The following is a 17942-nucleotide window of genomic DNA, read 5'->3' as shown; positions in this document are numbered from 1 at the left end:
ATTGCAATTAATATAAGTATCAGTCTCAAATAATTTCTTTATGAGGATAAACAAACATATCCACCTATACTGAGTGATGACGCTAAATGTTTCTTAACTATGTATGACATCTAGCCAGAAGATCCAAGAGTCTGTAAAGTTATTTACAGACTCCAAACTCAAATGAAATCACATGTCTGAGCAAAGTGCCGTTCTGCCTTTTGAGGTATTCGTTCCAATAATATGAAAGGGACTTACCAAATTAGACAAGAGTCCTATGAAACCATAAAGTCTAGGATGAAATATGAGTGGTTGTGTTTTCTTTAATATTTTAAAATATCTGTTAGCCTCGTAAAGTTCCATGAAAAGTACTGAATTGGTGCATTATAGGTCGACCAGTGGGCTAATGTAGATGTATACTTTGTCTGTGGGCTTACATCTCAGATGAAGTTACATCTAAAATTATGCTCTTCATTTCCGCTCCCTTTGATGAGCAGTCTAAAGTAGTTTGGTTTTCCAGTTAAAACCCTTTAACCATCACAAAACATTATTGATTTTTTTCTTGTATATATGTCATTTTGTCAGATACTTTGACACAACAGTATAAAAATTTTCACTTATCCTTCTCCAAAAATGTTTGATATACCTATAGGAGTAAAAATTAAAATTAAAAATTCTAATTAAGATGACAGAGATATTTTAATATGATAAATTTTGATAATAATTGATTTAAATTTGAATAACTTTTTAAATTTTTCAAAGCATTACTTCAGTTTTAAAACCATAGTATTTATTTATCAGAGCTTCTATTTGAACTCAAATAACCTGTATTTTCTGCTATATTATTTTGTGTTATTTAATAGAATATTATCTCTCACTCAGAATATTCTTATAATCTACCTACCTAATTCAAATAGTCTTTCTCATCTGAAATACTAATACAATCTAGATTCTATTAATATTATCAAATGTGTAATAAAATCAGAACTGCACTAAGCATTTCTCTATTTTTTAAAAACATTTTGCTTATTCAATACCTACTTTAAAATACAGAATACATAAGTTTATACATGGGAAAAGGCTTACAGATCATTTTTCCAAAAAATCCTTCATATAAGGCAATCTGTATTTCATTTATATAAACTTTAAATTGTAGGCAGTACAATCTCTGATTATTGCAGAATTGTAGACCTTAAATGTGAGAACCTGGGCCACTGCCAACTGCATTTCTTGCATGTCTACAAATTTCAAGAAAACTGAGAATAGTATATGAGAAGCAGCTATATGGCTCTGGTTGCAGATTTTGGTACTAATAAATAAAGATTTAAGAACTATAGGTAAATCTTGATCCTATTTATAGAAGATGGTTATTATTCCTTATTAGTAATATTGGCATTACTGCACTAATTGATTGTGTATCTATTTTTAAAAATAAACGTACATATTTATAAATATAATATGTATATGTGAAAGATACTACACTTAATTTAGTTACCTATTTTAGTAAGTAAAAAGTATCCCAGAATATATAGTGGCAACTTATTATTATACTAGTTTTAAAAAGAAAAAAATAGTTAATAAAATGTAAAGATGGCTGGATAATTTTTATACCTCACTATTTTTCTCCACTGTAAAATAGTGATGGTTATTATGCAAAATTAGTTTGGAAAACTTCTAAGTTTATAGGATTCTTAGTGACTCCTCAAAAAGCAACATTTTTATTTTATTCTTTTAATTCAAATTTCTCTCTTAGTAAAATAAATCCACATAAGTGTAAGGTAAGGGGGAAACTGCATTTTACTATAAGATTACATTAGATTTTAGATCCATTGTATGTATGTGTGTGTGTGTGTGTGTGTGTATAATTTCTAAATAAAAAGTAGATGTATTTATATCCTGAAATTTTATTGTTCTTTTGTAACTCTCCTACCTGATTTAAAGGAAAATAAAGATGAACTTATTATACTTTTATATATTTTTCTCTGCTTTTACCTATGGAAATAACCATTTACAGAGAAATGTAACAGTTGAACTTAGGAATTTGTCAGGCTATGTATAATCCATATATTAACATTCAAAGCCCATGAACAATCTCATAATAAAGAATTTTTCTAAATGAAGTAATAATGTACAATGATTTAATTCTAAAGTTATTATCATTATATTAGTGATTTTAATTTACATCAAAGAATTGAGAAACTACTATTATTAACTTTGGGGGTAAATGAAGTCTAATGGAATAAAATACAAATTCTTTATTCTCATTTTACCCTTCTTTCCAATGTTACCCTTCAGTGTTCTCCTTTATCCTGTCCCCGTCTCCTTGGTTATTTTTGTCTTAACCAACTTATTTTGTCTTATTTGTGTTTTCTTTTTCTCTTTTACCATATCCTCTTCTTGCTTTCTCCTCTGCCCCTGATTCTTTCTGTCAAAATCATAAGTATCATATGTCATATTTCATTTTGGTTCTCTGGATCATGTGTCCCTCCCTCTTTTTAGTTAAAATCAAATGACTGAAATTAACTCTTGAAATCTGAAACACATTAAGCCTCTTCTGATCAGAACACATAATCTGGGTGATATATGAGGATACAGAGTGAAAGAAAATGGCATAAACTTTGATTTAGATATTTACAGCAGATGCCTACTTTTTTATGTTTTCCATTTTTTGTGGTCATTATACTGTAAGTAAAGATTATCTATCAACTTTCTATATGTCCATGCATTCATCTCCCTCAAGGCAAATTCCTATTGTGTAATTTTGGTGATTTCTCATTAACTGGAAATTTCCCCTAACTTTGCAAAAACTTACCCAGTTCCCCTCCCACGCCATCCCCTCAATAAGGAGTCTGTCTGTAGATATTCACAGATCACACAAATACTCACAATAAATGCTTCATGTCCTAATCTAGGCTCTTTCTTAGGGGTTCACTGCCTGTACATTCAGTAACATGTTCAATTATATGTCCAGACAGGACATTTAGCACACTGTTTAGAATGAAGCTTCTTTTTTCAAACTAGTTAGGTCAAATCCCAGTCTATCACCTACTAAATGTGTGATTATGATCAACCTCTGTATGCCCCAAGGTCTACATCCCAGGTTTATCATGAGGATAAAAAAATGATTAAAATCAAGTGCTAAGAATTCTGCCTAGTCTACATTAAACATACTGTAAATGTTAGATCTTGTAATGACTTTGCGCTAGAAATTCTGCTGGGCTTTAGAGATAAAATGGTGAACAAAAGCAGACATGGCCCCTGCGTTTGGGGAGTTTATATCACACAACACAAAACCAACAAATAAATGACTTAAATTTATCATTTCAGCATCACTATATTTCAGTTGACATTGTTTAATAAAAAAGTAAAATTCTTATTTTAAATTATTTGGGAATACATGAAACATATATAGCTCAGAAAATTTAGAGGGATATAAAAATCAAAGTGGTATATTCCCTTTTAGTCTGTCTTTATAAACAAATATTTATAAAATTAGTACAAAAACACATAAACCACTTCCTGTCTAATTTTATTACTAAATAGTACTAACTGTGTAATGTCATTATATTTATGAAAAAAAATCCATTCCCTAAAGCTGAACACACTAGATATCTCTCTTTTCCTCATTTTGCTATTATGAATAACCATGTCAGTGACATGCTGTCAGTATTTATTATTGCTTAACAACATTCCTAATTATTACCATGATTCTGAAAGGGGAGGGGCAGTATTTTACATGGGTGTTTGTAGCATGTCAGGCACCTTATGGGATTGATTTCTATTCTTTATTGTTTTTTAGGTCAAATATTTTGGGGTAAGTTCAAGTTCACATACCCATTATAAAGAGCAAATGATCAAACCAAATTTAACAACAAAAATAATATTAAAAGTGTCAGAAAAAGTACAGAGGAGTGCTGTTACCTGTGCACATTATGAAAGGATAGCCACAGTAAAAGAAAAATGAATCTGGAGCAAAAGAAATGCCATAAAGTTGATGAATTAACCACTTGCATTTAGCATCTTGCTTAATAATTTATATTTCAAATAATCCTCAACTATGAAAATAATTCTTAATCTAACTAATATAGGTTCACATAGTTATATGTTATATAAAAATAAATATCAATCAGAAAATCACTTTAGTAGAATTTCTGAACATTATTTTGGGGTGGAAATAACTTTATGAATTTTGCTTTGGTCTAACTTAGACATGAATGGATGTTTTTTAAATGATAAAAGAGTACACCTGGGACCAACCGAGTAAATTGTAGTGTGTCCTCTCACAGGACATATCAATTTGGTTGCAGCTGAAGAAACAGAGGCCTCAGGAGGAAGAGCTCAAATTCTTGCGCTAATTTTGAGAAAACATAAAAAAGACTTGCTAAATTCATGTATTGGTATTCAAACACATTGATGAAAAACAAAGCTGTTAGTTTAACCTTAATGTGCAACGTACTGATTTTTAGAATCTGCATGAGTGTATACATGCAAATTTTGAGAAACGTTCACTACAACTCAATTAGACGAACCATGAATGTGTAATAGATGCGGGGCATTAAAGTAGGTGACAGAGCCAATATGGAAATCACCCTTCCAAAATAATTTTAAAATCTATGTAAGAATCAGAGTCAACAATTTGAAAAATTCTGTGTAATATACTGGAAAATGTCCTACAAACTCATTTTACACAAGCACTACATGGTAGGCTTTAGTTAACGGTAGTTTTACAGTCGTGCTTTAAATATTTGTAGAGTTCTAGAAAATAAAAGTCCATAAATATATTATATCTTGTATAAATATCTATTTTTATATAAAGTATACACTGTGTATATATACATTATATTTAGCTCCTGAAGCTAGCTCCTTTAAAGCTCTCTTATCTTTTAAAAAATAATGTGTGAGAAAGTTAAGGAAAAATAGTTTAATATTTGCAAAATAAAATTAAACAAAGAATAATGTTAAACTATAGTATTGCATGTGACACAATTATAAACTCTTAACTTTGGGGGGTATATTTGCTGACTTACATATGTGTAGCAAATAATAATACATAGCATGTCAGTAGGTACAATTATATATGACTATGTTAAGTACATTTCAAAGAGAGGCACAGACACTCAATAGTCATATATATCTTGCACACCAAAAATTTTGGCAGTCAATTTTATATCTTTTGTTTGTTTCTTCATAAAAACAGAGCCTCTATTTTCACTCAACTTACAGTATATAGTTAATTTATCAGAATAAAAAGCAGCAGGAGTGCTTTCAAGGTTGAGTTTATCTTTGAATATATATTTCCAGTTAGCAATAAATGCATTAATTAAAAATTGCACATGCATTGTATATTCAGTGAAAAAGTGCTGTCCATCACAGTATTTTCAACCAATTAACGGAGCAGTGCATTTATCTTATTACATTCATCCTTATGATAAAATTTGTTTTTGGATTTTTTTTTAGATAGCTCAAACAATATTATTAAGGAGTATTTAAATTAAAAATAATAAAAGAGATAAGTGATATTTTTTGAGTAATATAATTAAAACAAATTTCTTGAAATTTATACCATGGACTAACACACCACACTCCCAGTAATATATTTTCAGAAAGATAGCTTCAAATTTATACGTATTTAAGTGTCTGTGTTTGGGTGGGATTCATGTAGGTACATCTGTCATACAAGTGACTGCAACAGATGCTGATGATGCCAACTATGGAAATAGTGCGAAAGTGGTCTACAGCATATTACAAGGACAGCCATATTTTTCAGTGGACCCAGAATCAGGTAACAACATATAATAGTTGGTATCTTTCTCATTACATAATACATCTGGATGCATTATTAATTTCTATATTTAAAAAGCTATCTATTAAGCATATCATGTTTTACTTATTCCTTATAGTTATTCCATGGAAACAAAAGCAAATTTCCTATTGTTTGAAAATATTTGAATCCTTAGCTCTTTAGATCACTATTTATTAAGTTTAAATTTATGACACTAAATACAAAATTTTAGAGTCAATAAATTATATGTCTTAGGAAATACTCCATACCTGAAGAATGTGACCATTGTCAAAATTAAACAAGCTTATTCATCTAAAGACTTTTGACTGAGGCTGAGTTTTTAAATCAAATGGATAATTAAATTGATTTAGCAAAATTCATTCCCTGAACAATAGCCCATGGAAGAATTTTTTTTTTTTTCTGTTCTGTGAGTTATGTTAAATTGGTTATGGAGTGAAAGACTTATTGAGGTACACTGGCATGTTATCATCTGTTTGTTCTGGTTAACTTCTGTAAAATGGATCTTGCATGGCTTAATTTTAAAAGTCAGTGAATAAGTTGTAAAATATCTTTCTACTTTTTCCAAAAGGTATAATAAAAACTGCATTACCAGACATGAGCAGAGAAAACAGAGAGCAGTACCAAGTGGTCATACAAGCCAAAGACATGGGTGGCCAGATGGGAGGCCTTTCTGGAACCACCACAGTGAACATCACTCTGACAGATGTCAACAACAATCCTCCTCGATTTCCCCAGAGTAAGGAAGGTTTCAGTAATCTCAGTGGAGAGCTTCTCAAACACGTTATGAACAGTCTAACACTTTTACTAGTATTTTCACTACTGATTTATGCATAAAGACAAATCTACAACCCCTCCCCCCACAGAATATGACAATTTCCCACATATTAAAAGTGACTTTCATCATTTTTATCATGATCACTCTCATCATTGAGTAGGTAGTGGAGAAAACAAGGAAATGAGGTTCTTTTTGGCAACTTTAGTCTTCTTCTAACTTTTGAAGAGTTATAACACTTTCTAGACTACCTATCCCAATATTTCCTATGATCATCTGGCTCTTTTTCTTATCTCTTTCCTAGTTAGGAGTGTAGACTCCCAAGTCTGACTTTAATCTGGCTTTAAATCTCACGTCTGTCACTTGTCTTGCCTCAGCTCTCTTGTTTGTACTTAACAATTATAATCTCTTATTTATTCAGTTCTAAAACACAGGCTTGTTGATGTTTTAACATCTCTGAAATCAGATACTACATTAAAATCAATATATTGATTTAATTAGCCACATTTCTCTCCTTAGTGGCCCATAGTATCATGGTATGCCTTGGTTGTGGTGACATCTCAGATATGTTAAAGTTTGCTAGTATCTGCCATCTACTGGTGAAGATTGAATCAGTCAATAGCCTTTCAGTTGTCACCATTTGGGGCATGTATGTTAAACGATGAATTCGTTGCATGCCATGAGATCCTACAAAAACAGACTCTCATCATCTGCTGAAAATGTTTCCATTTTGCAGCAAGTAAAAGTTTCAGGGGCTCTATCTTGGAATACCTAGTTAAGGGAAGGGCCCTCAAACTTAAATTTATAGCATTGATTCCAACAGAGAAAAGCATTTTCTCAGGCTAATCAAATTTGAAATACTTGATGATACAGCTCCGGATGGTGGACATATGATAAATGTTAAAAAAATAAAGTTTTCTGAGAATATGAATAATAAGCCTAATTAAATAAATCTAAACTTTGTATTCCATTTCCTTAAATATAAACTGAAAGAATATGATTTGATGCATTAAATGACCTGTCACTCTATTATTCTATGATCTACTATAATCTTAGCAGAAAGTTTGAAACTGTAACAGCAATAGTAAAAATGTCCTTGAAGTAAGAAGTGGGATGAGCATATTCAAGACATAATTTCATGTAATCTTCATAACAAACCTAAGAGTTAATTGCTCTCATTTTATATTATAGATGTGGAAATCAAGGGTTAGAGAATTTAACTAACTTGCCCAGTGATGAGAATTCAAATTCAGGGTAGTTTGATTTAGAAGTCCATCTTCTTAATCACCAAGCAAATTGGAAAGAGAATAGACTTTGAAGTCAGAGAGACTTAGTTTTGCCTTCTGCTTTCCCCAATTTTATGGGATGATTTCCTTGAGCCCTATCTCTGAGGTCCTATGAGGACTAATATTAGATTAAATAAATTAACAGGGATGGCCACTGGCCTTATGTAGATTTCAGCACATTTGAAAAACATTTCTAACTTTCATTAACATTTTTTTGTAATAGTTTCCTATCATCTCTTGAATAAATAATCACAAACTAAAACGTTTTCATGAACAGCAAAATGCAATATAATGATTAGCTGAAATTGCAGGAAACAGAACATTTATATCCCAGTTAAAGAATTAAACAAGCAAAAAAAGATGAAGTTGCTGTGTATGGATTTATTTTTTTTCCATTCTTGAGTTAGAATATAGGAATAAATACATGTTACTTAAATTATTTAGTATATGTAAAACTGCAATGACAACGTTGAAAGTTCCAGACAAGCAGTAAATTATTGTTTTACTTGCCCTCTTAAGTCAGAAGTTCTGGATTCTAATATCAGGACTACCATCTATTATCTAAATAACCTTGAGACATTCACTTAATCTTCCTGGAACATATATTTCTCATTTACAAAATGAGAGTGTTCTGCCTTTATAAATTATTTTTCCAGCTTAATAAATCTATAATTTTGACAGCTTACAATTCAATATGATGAAAAACTCCATTCGAAATTTATTTATTTATGTGAAAAAGGCAGAGGAAATGAAAGATTTTGTTATCTAAAGATGCAATGTCAAAACAGCTGTGATTTAATTTTCAGGTACGTATCAATTTCATTCTCCTGAGTCTGTACCTCTTGGAACTCATCTTGGAAGGATAAAAGCCAATGACCCTGATGTGGGGGAAAATGCTGAGATGGAATACAGCATTGCTGAAGGAGATGGAGCAGACATGTTCGATGTCATCACTGACAAGGATACACAGGAAGGGATTATAACTGTCAAACAGGTTTCTTCTCACTGTCTTCATTTTTTCATTGAGTGCTTTATAGTTTATTTTTGCTTTTCAGGGAAGAAAAGCCTAGGATTTATTTCTCTCATCCTTAACATGCTGTCTACCCTTCATCTAAGTGGGAAAGTTGTGATTTCATTCCAAATAAGCTAGGCATCTTCATCATTGACACTTACAAACTGTTATAAAACCTTAACTATTTGTGCTTATAGTAGACAACAATCAAACTAGGATTAGATAATCTTGAAAGTTTTTGTTTTATATTTCTCCATGGCAGAAAAAATAGGCATGCAAACATCACATTATTTCATGCACTTTTCAAAATATTTAAATTGTTAAGTGTTATGGTCTATTCAAATAGATGAAGGCTGGAGATGCTATGTGTTTTACGTTGAATTTCTTGATTTTTAATGCATGTAGGAGAACACAATAAAATGTAACATAGAATAATCTAGCTAAATATTGAAATTTCCCTGCTTTCATTCACATCTTGCTTTCCACAGTGTTCAGTTTAATGAAAATTTTTTTTTCTTTTTAAAACACCAGTTTTAGAAATGTAAGGGCTAAGGAAGAAACATATAAATAGTTTACTGAATCTCAACTTTATATGCTGATTTTAAGTTTGTATAACCTTAATAATAACAATAATAGAAATAAATTAATAAGCTATGTATTTATTAGATAATACTTCATTTAGCTATGACCACCAAAATGTAAAATGCATTACTAAGTGGGAATCAACCTTATAGTGTTTACTATTATATTAAATTACTCCTTATAAATAAATGTAAGGCAAAACAAATTTTTACTAATTTATTTGATATGAGGCAATAAGTGGGAAAGTTATTCAGTCAGAATTATTGGTATTGTTATGAGAGGTGGTTATTAAATTTTGAAACAGTCTTCCATTGTTATGTCTGCTCTGTTATACTAATTTTTCTTATTTCCTTCAACTTCAGAATTTAGATTTTGAAAACAAAATGCTGTACACTTTAAGAGTGGATGCAAGTAACACTCATCCTGATCCACGATTCCTACACCTGGGACCTTTTAAAGACACAGCTGTGGTCAAAATATCTGTGGAAGACATAGACGAGCCTCCTGTGTTCACTAAAATTTTTTACTTGATAGAAGTCGATGAAGATGTTAAGGAGGGCAGCATCATTGGACAGGTTACAGCATATGACCCAGATGCCATGAACAATTTAATAAAGTAAGTACTTTGAGAAAACCTAAGTTTGCAGAAAAATAATAATCTTCTAGCTATTTACAAGCTGCATGAAAAGAAAAAAAAAAAAGGTTCAACATATGATCAAGTACAGTAATAAGACCAAACACTTCTATGGCACAGACTCTTAGTCGGGCTGTATTCTAAGTGCTCTGGAAATATTATTTCATTTGACTCTTATCACACTCTACAAGGTAGTTCCTATTATATCTTTCTGCAGATAAGACTAAGACACTGAACATTTAAATAACTTGCCAAATAGTCACTAGCAAAGCTTGGTTTGAGAATCAGGCTGTCTGGCTCCAGAGTCCATAATTTTAATCCCTTAGCTATTGATGTGTTTCTTGTCTCATTGTCCTTCTTGGATAAATCGCAGTTCATGTAATAAGTGATCTAAACAAATAAATTAGAACAAATACTCTACTTGAAAAGCTATTAAGAGATACCTTGAAAATTGTTGAAATATCTTCTTTTGAAAATAGTCACTAGGCATACTGAATATCAAAATTTTGGAGAAACAAAATGTCGATTACCTTCTAATAACACAGAGGATTGGTAAAGAGAGTAATGATACTTGAGAATGGTAAAACTATTAAAAATTAATATAGTATTGAATACTATAGGGTAATACTTTCCCAAAATTTGAATATTGTAGTAATTTCAAAGCTTTCAAATATGCCAGAAATATTTAAATAATTTCTATACATGGTGATTAAGGAGAATATAAATACAGTTGTGACATAAATAGATGAATAGGATGGGTGGATGAAGATGGATAGCTATATCAATGAAGACACAGAGGCTAAAGAGACAGATAACATATTGACATACTGTCTATTAATGGGTGGCTAGTAAGATGCCTAAAATTCTGCTTTTTTTAAATTTAACTTTTAATTAAGGAAAATATATGGTTAAATTATTATTGGGAATGCCCAAATTTCCTAGAATTTATGTCATACTATCACACATAAAAAAATTAATGAGCACAATACTGAATATATAATTATTAAATTTAGTTTAAGATGTAATTACTCCTCAAGTGTTAATTTACAAAGCAACATTTGTTGCTCTAAATATATTCTAATGAATATTTCATTTGTTGGTTGATTAATATATTATAAAAATAATGGTTCATAAAATTTTAATCTGCAGTTAATACTCAGAGTTTAGCTTGAAATATTTGGTTAGTGTTAGGTTAATTAGAATGAAATTCACTTAACTTTCTCTTTTTAATAAATGTCTGGGTTCAAATTATATATTTTATATATTGTTCAACATTAATTTAAAAACATGAGTTATGATAATCCCAATGCACAGAAAATTATTATACTCTCACAATTTTGTATCAGCATACATAAAATATATTAATTTAAAATCCACAAATTGTATTAAACAAAACTCCTAAAATGAAAATGAAATGAATAAGTAATCTAGTTTTCTAGTAGTAAAAAAAAATATATATATATGTGTGTGTGTATATATATATATATTTTTTTGCATTTATAGACTAATTTGACTGGCATCAGTGGTACAAAGCTGAGACCGAAGAACAAAATTATATAAAAAGCAAACTATGTCCCTCAAAATTTGGTCTAGTTTTTCTTCATCTAATCTGTTGCCCACAATAGAACTGTTGCCCAGTTTTACTGAGATATAACTGACATTCAGTAACGTAAAAGTTTGAAGTGCACAGCATAATGATTTGACTGACTTACATACATCATGAAATGATTACTATAATAAGTTTAGTGAACATCCATCATCTCATATAAATACAAAATTAAAGAAACAGAAAAATGTTTTTCTTGTGATGAGAACATTTAGGACTTACACTTTTGACAATTTCCACATATAACATATAGCAGTGTTAATTATATTTATCATGTTGTACATTATATCACCAGTACTTATTTATCTTAATTTGTTGATCTCTTAAGTACAAACAGCTTTTAGCAACCCAGTATTTTTACTCACCACCCCTCCATGTTTACTGTATATGACATCATCTTTTGTAACTTTAAGTTTTGTGTATCACTTAACTACTTATTGTGTATGTAGATGATTTTACTACTTTTGTCTTTTAACCTTCCTACTAGCTTTACATGTGATTTACCACCTTTATTGTATACTTGTCTTTACCAATGAGATTTTGCCTTTTGTAATGTTCATATTTCTAGTTCTGGCCTTTTCCTTTTTACTTAGACAAGTCCCTTTAAATTTTCTTATAAAGCTGGTTTGGTAGTGCTGAATTCTTTAGTTTTTGCTCGCCCGTAAAACTTTTGACGTCTCTCTCAAATTTGAATAAAAACCTTGCCAGGTAGAGTATTCTTGATGGTAGGTTTTTCTCTTTATCACTTTAAATATATTGTGTCCCTCCCTCTGGCCTGCAGAGTTTATGTTGCAAAGTTGATTGATAGCTTTATGGGAGTTCCTTTGTATGGAACTTGTTTTTCCTTTTCCTTGCTGGTTTTTTTTTTTTTTTTTTTAATTTTTAAAATTTTTATTGAAGTGTAGTTGATTTACAGTGTTAGTTTCAGGTGTACAGCAAAGAGATTCAGTTAGACATAATCTTTGCTGCTTTTAATATTCTCTCTTTATCTTTAATTTTTGCCATTTTAATTAAAATATGTCTTGGTGTGGTCCACTTTGAGATTAGTCTATTTTGGACTCTGTACTTCCTGGCTTGGATGCCTGTTTCCTTTCTCAGGTTCAGGAAATTTTGAATATATTATTCTATATACAATGTGCATTTCTGCACTCATAGAGAACTTTTCAGCCATGTTTTGTGGTTTTATGTCTACATATCAAGAACATATTTTATATTTTTTATTGCTTTATTACCCTGGCAAATACCACCAGAACAATGTTAAATAGAACTGACAAGAGCAGAAGTTCTTGCCTTCTTCCTTGTCTTATGAAGAAAACAGGTTTTCATCACTAAATATGATGCTATTTCTGCTTTTGTATTTAAAGTATGTTTCTTATAAGAAGGATACAGTTATGTTTTGCTTCACTGCACAATCTAACATGCTGTGACTTTTGACTGTGATGTTTAGACCATGTACATTTAAAGTGACTATTGATACTGTTTAGTTTATCATATTGCTATTTGTTTTATTACTGTTCTTTTTTCTCCTTCTTAATTTTTGCCTTATTTGAATTAATACTTTATATTATTTTGCACTCCTTTTATTTCCTTATTCTTATGCTATCGTTATTTTTTGCTGGGTATAGAATTTTAAATTGATAGTAGTTGTTTTCTCTAGTTGTAATAGTAAAGATTTTGCACTGTCTTTATCTACTTTCCTTTTTGTAAATTAGTTTTTCCTTATGATGCATTTAAATTCAGTCACCAGTTTTAAGCAATTTGATTATTATGTGATTTTCTTTAATATGCTTCATATATTTTGTACTTGAAGTTATTAACCTTCTTGGATCTGTGCGTTTATGGCTTGTCTCAAACTTGGGAAATTTTCAACCACTGCTTCTTCAGTATTTTTTGCCCTACCTTCCTCTCTTTCAAATCATTTAATTTTAATTATGTTAAGTCTCTTGAAAGTGTAACAGCTCACTGGTGCTGTTTATTTATTTATTTTTTAGCCTTATTTTTCCCCTCTTAGTCATTTTAAATAGTTCCCATCCATCTTACTTTTCAAGTTTAATCATCTTTTTTTCCTGAAATATTTAACCTGCTTTAATTCCATCCAAGTATAATTTTTAACTGTAGTAGTAGACTGTAGTTTCTTCTCTAGAAGTTCTGTGAAGGACACTATCTATCTACATCTATATCTATATCTATATACCTATATATATTTATCTATCTATATTATTTCCTTATTCTTTCTTCTAAGTAAACATATAGAGCTATTTAAAATAACATCTTAAATATCATTTTCAGATAACTGTCAACTGCATCATTTCTGGGTTAGTTTCAATTGACAGATTTTTCTTTTCAGTCACATTTCCTGTTTTTTGCATGCCTATGATTTGTGATTGGATGATAAATACTGTGTTTTACTGTGTTTAGTGTGGGACAGCTTTGCATTTTCATAAATACTCTTGAGCTGTGTTTAGATGTGTGGCTAAGTTACTTGAAACAGCTTAATCCTTTTGACCCTTGCTTTAGCAGCCTTTTGTCTAGAACTAATTTTTCTCCAGAAGTCAGGTATGAGATTTCTAAATAATCTACCAAAGCCCAATGAGTTATGGGTTTTTCTACTTTGGCTGGTGGGAACTAGAACTGTTTCAGATGCATGCCAGTTCAGTGTTGCTCCCTCAGGCCCTTACAGTTGGTTATATCTGTGGCTTCATTTTATCTGCTCCCATGCATGTTCTGATCAGTACTCAGCTGAAGGGTTGAGTAGAGTCCTCTTTAAATTGCTGTAGTTCTCTCTCCGTGAAGCTCTATCCTCTGAAGTTCTCTGCCCAGCAAATTTTAGCTACCTTGGTCTCCCTGGACTCTCAGCACCATTTCCTGAACTCAGGGGTTTGACAGACTCCATCTGGGCTCCCACTTCCTGCATTATACTCTACAAACCCTCTCAAGGAGCAGTCAGTTTTAGGAATCACATTGTTTCTTCCTCTTTTTCTCAGAAATTACCCTCTCTGTCTCCTGATATCTAATGCTGCAAAAATAGTTTCATATATTTCAACTAGTTTTTAGTGGCTTATTTTGGGGGGGGGATGGTAAATCCAACCCCTTTTATTTTATATTTGAAGAGGATATTCAAAATATCATTTCAAACATGTTTTTGATTATATAACTGTAGCCATTTATTTTAGAGAAAATGGATTGCACAGGTAATTTTGTAGCAAATAAGACATGTGTAATTCTCCCCTTAGTAGATACTCCAGTGCTATTTTATTCTACTTGCATCAAATATTTCAACTTTCAATTTATTAATTTCCAATTTTTTATTAAGTAGAGCTTATATAATACACATATAGGTTTATGTATTTTATCAATTATGAATATTTGCTAATGTCATTAAACTTCTTAATAAACTTCCATTGTACAGATAACATACTAAAATGTAGGTAATGCATCACTGATGAGAATTACATTTTTTGGTGTGTGTATATATACCTCCTTCCCTGTATCTGATAATTTCCTTAGGATGTAATTTTAAGAGAAAAAATTTTTAGTCAAAGACTAACAGTAAAACTTGCAATCTTACTTTACGGTATATAAAAGTGGCTGGTACATTTTTAAGTTTATAGCTCTCCCAGAAATACTTGCTTTTTACAGGGTACTCAAGTCTTGAAAAAACAATGCGCAGCAGTTTTACCTATAAAATCTCAAGAATTATAACAAAGGGAGGAAAAATATTTGGAGAACAAATGAATCTCAAATTATATTCCTAAAATTATACTGCCAAGTCTGCCAAAATACAAGGCAATGCTTGAAAATATAATACATAAGCTTATTTCTGTTAGTATAAAAATGTATAGAAAAAAAAGCTTTAGATTTTCAATTGTAATTGTGAAAAACCATCAATAATTCAACAAGGAGACAACATTGGAATATTTTATTCTTGTTTGCTCTGATAGCATTTAGGACGATGACTGATCCCCAGAACATAAACAGGCTATGATAAGCATCATGGAGAAATATTTTCCAGGGAAAATTTGGGAAGTAATCTTCACCACACCCCCCGACCAAGTAAATCTGTTCATCACATTTTCTGACATACATCTGCCACTTGCAACATGAGATTATGGTTACAATTAGCAGCTGTTGTCAGCTCTGCTTCACCTCATTAGTAATCATGGATTTCCCAAGTTATAGGGTTGATTATAGCTTTACAGGTTCTGAAATAACATGCTGCCTCATTTCACACCTATTTTATGCTCAACATATTTAAAGTTCAACAAATTTTAGAAGAAATCATTTTTACTGAAATCAAATAGAGAAGTAAGTACAAAACAAACTTGCTGGTGAGAAATTCAGTTTATGCCACAATACAATGTACATGATTCCACCATAAGCTGGAATAAGTAAGTGCCTTTGTATATATCAGTACTTTCTTAATATTTGCTTGATTTTATTACAGAGAGTAAAATAATAGTAATTTTAAAATCATGTCACTAATAGTTGCAAAAAAAATAAAAAGGCTTCTTGAACTTTTAGTTCAAGCATTATATAGCCATATTCCCTTTTTAAAGGGGAATGACGATTTCATATTTCATAGCTATAAAAGTATTTCTGGAAAGCAGTAGCTGGAAATGAATAAGCAGACTCATGGCCTAATTGTACTGACTTAGTGGAAGATGTAGCTGAAATCCAGGAAATAAAAAGGAAAAGGAATGCCATCTTTGACAAATTCCTGCATATTACTGATTCATTCTGGTGTCTGTAATTTAATACACATATTTTCTCATAGTAGGTGAAAATACAGGGATCCACAATGTGTTTGATTCTTAATAGTAGAACATTAAAAACAAAACAAAACAGAAACTAGAACCAGAGTTCACCTGCCAGTTTAGCTCTCTTGCAATCTTTTTACATTGTCATTTTTACTGCCTATATGATTGGATCCTGTCTCTGCAAAAGGTATTCATTGAAAAAATTAGCCAATAATCTTTTGAAAAAATATATTGTTCAAAATTCAATGTAATGAGATCAATAAAATGTTGTTTTAATAAGCCATTTGCTGGTACATGGAGATAGCTTTGTCCTGCATTAAGTGTTCATCAGCCTCTTTCTGGTCATTTGTTGCAATCCAGTGTATTTATTATTAATAGGTAAACCAGAACATCCTATTCTGTGTTGAAAATAGAACACTGGTTGCTATATAAAAGAAAATTATTTCTGAGCTCTGAAAAACTGCAAGACATCATTTGCAGTAGAGCAAATTTCTGAATACAGATCCGGAAGTTTACAGTGTTACTGTTAAAGTGAACTATTAATAAATCATCAAAGCGATTCTCCTTCATGAATTCTTAACTTGAAAACAGTTCCTTTCAAAGTTGAACCTAAGAGTAGGGCAGCCAAAAACACCAACCTACTTTAATCCCACATAAGCTCCAAGTGAGTCAAAGCTAGATTTGCATAATGTTACAATTGTTCACTATTCCTCAATCATAGAAACCCCCAAACTAATCTCTAGGGCAAGTAGCAATGAGCACAAAGCAATTTTTATTTTCCTCTTTGGTCTTTGATGCAAATGGCAGGAAGAAATCCAACATCTATTCAGTAATAAGCAGATAATGGTTAACTATTGACCTTTCAACAATGGAGATAAAGATATACAACTAAATATTATTAATTGAGTTCCATTCAGCACATAGTTTCATTCTTTGTGTTCCTTTTAGGATTATGTGTACTCAAAATCAGAATTTGGTGTAGATACTTTAGGAAAAAAATTTTAATGGTCCAGTGACTTTGTTAGCCCACATTAGGAATTAAACTGTAGGAAGATTGAAACCTAGAGATAGGAAACACTATATTTTGTTTCATTTTAGCATTATTTAGGCAATAGAAATTAAAAAGAGAAAATTTCATTATGATTTTCATCCTTGATTTTAGTACATTAATGGATTATTTTAAAGATAAGAACTATCTCAGATCCTTGTCTGACAATTTCTTAGTTAAAACCCAACATAACTTTTGCTTCTGGAAATATATGTATATACACACCATTATGCATTTTAATAATTTTTATACCCAAGTTTCTAAATTATTCTCTATTTACTTAGGATTTTGCACCCCAGAAAGATGGTTACTCTTGGACAGTGACCGTATGTCATTTGAGTTTTTTAAAAATCCCCTCTTTTTCAGAACAAGCATGTAGAAAAAATTATAATCACAATTACTGCAAAAGTGGTGGAATACTACCTTTTCCATGTAGCTTCACTGTCCACTGCATAACATTTCC

At 30.9% G+C, this 17942-nt stretch overlaps 1 protein-coding gene across 1 annotated transcript in view; it reads left to right on the top strand.

Moving 5' to 3' along the window:
* CDH9 (cadherin 9) overlaps positions 1 to 17942 on the top strand; it is a 113320-nt gene that overhangs the window by 84732 nt on the left and 10646 nt on the right. The window contains exons 4-7 of the mRNA XM_074356624.1: positions 5642 to 5761; positions 6351 to 6518; positions 8647 to 8834; positions 9797 to 10050. Of these exons, the coding sequence (XP_074212725.1) occupies positions 5642 to 5761; positions 6351 to 6518; positions 8647 to 8834; positions 9797 to 10050 (730 nt within the window). The remainder of the gene's footprint in view (positions 1 to 5641; positions 5762 to 6350; positions 6519 to 8646; positions 8835 to 9796; positions 10051 to 17942) is intronic.

The sequence above is a fragment of the Camelus bactrianus genome, chromosome 3 (assembly GCF_048773025.1).
Source record: "Camelus bactrianus isolate YW-2024 breed Bactrian camel chromosome 3, ASM4877302v1, whole genome shotgun sequence".
In the NCBI taxonomy this organism is placed as follows: domain Eukaryota; kingdom Metazoa; phylum Chordata; class Mammalia; order Artiodactyla; family Camelidae; genus Camelus; species Camelus bactrianus.
The sequence above is the reverse complement of the archived record's forward strand: the minus strand, read 5'-3'. Positions and strand labels throughout refer to the sequence as shown.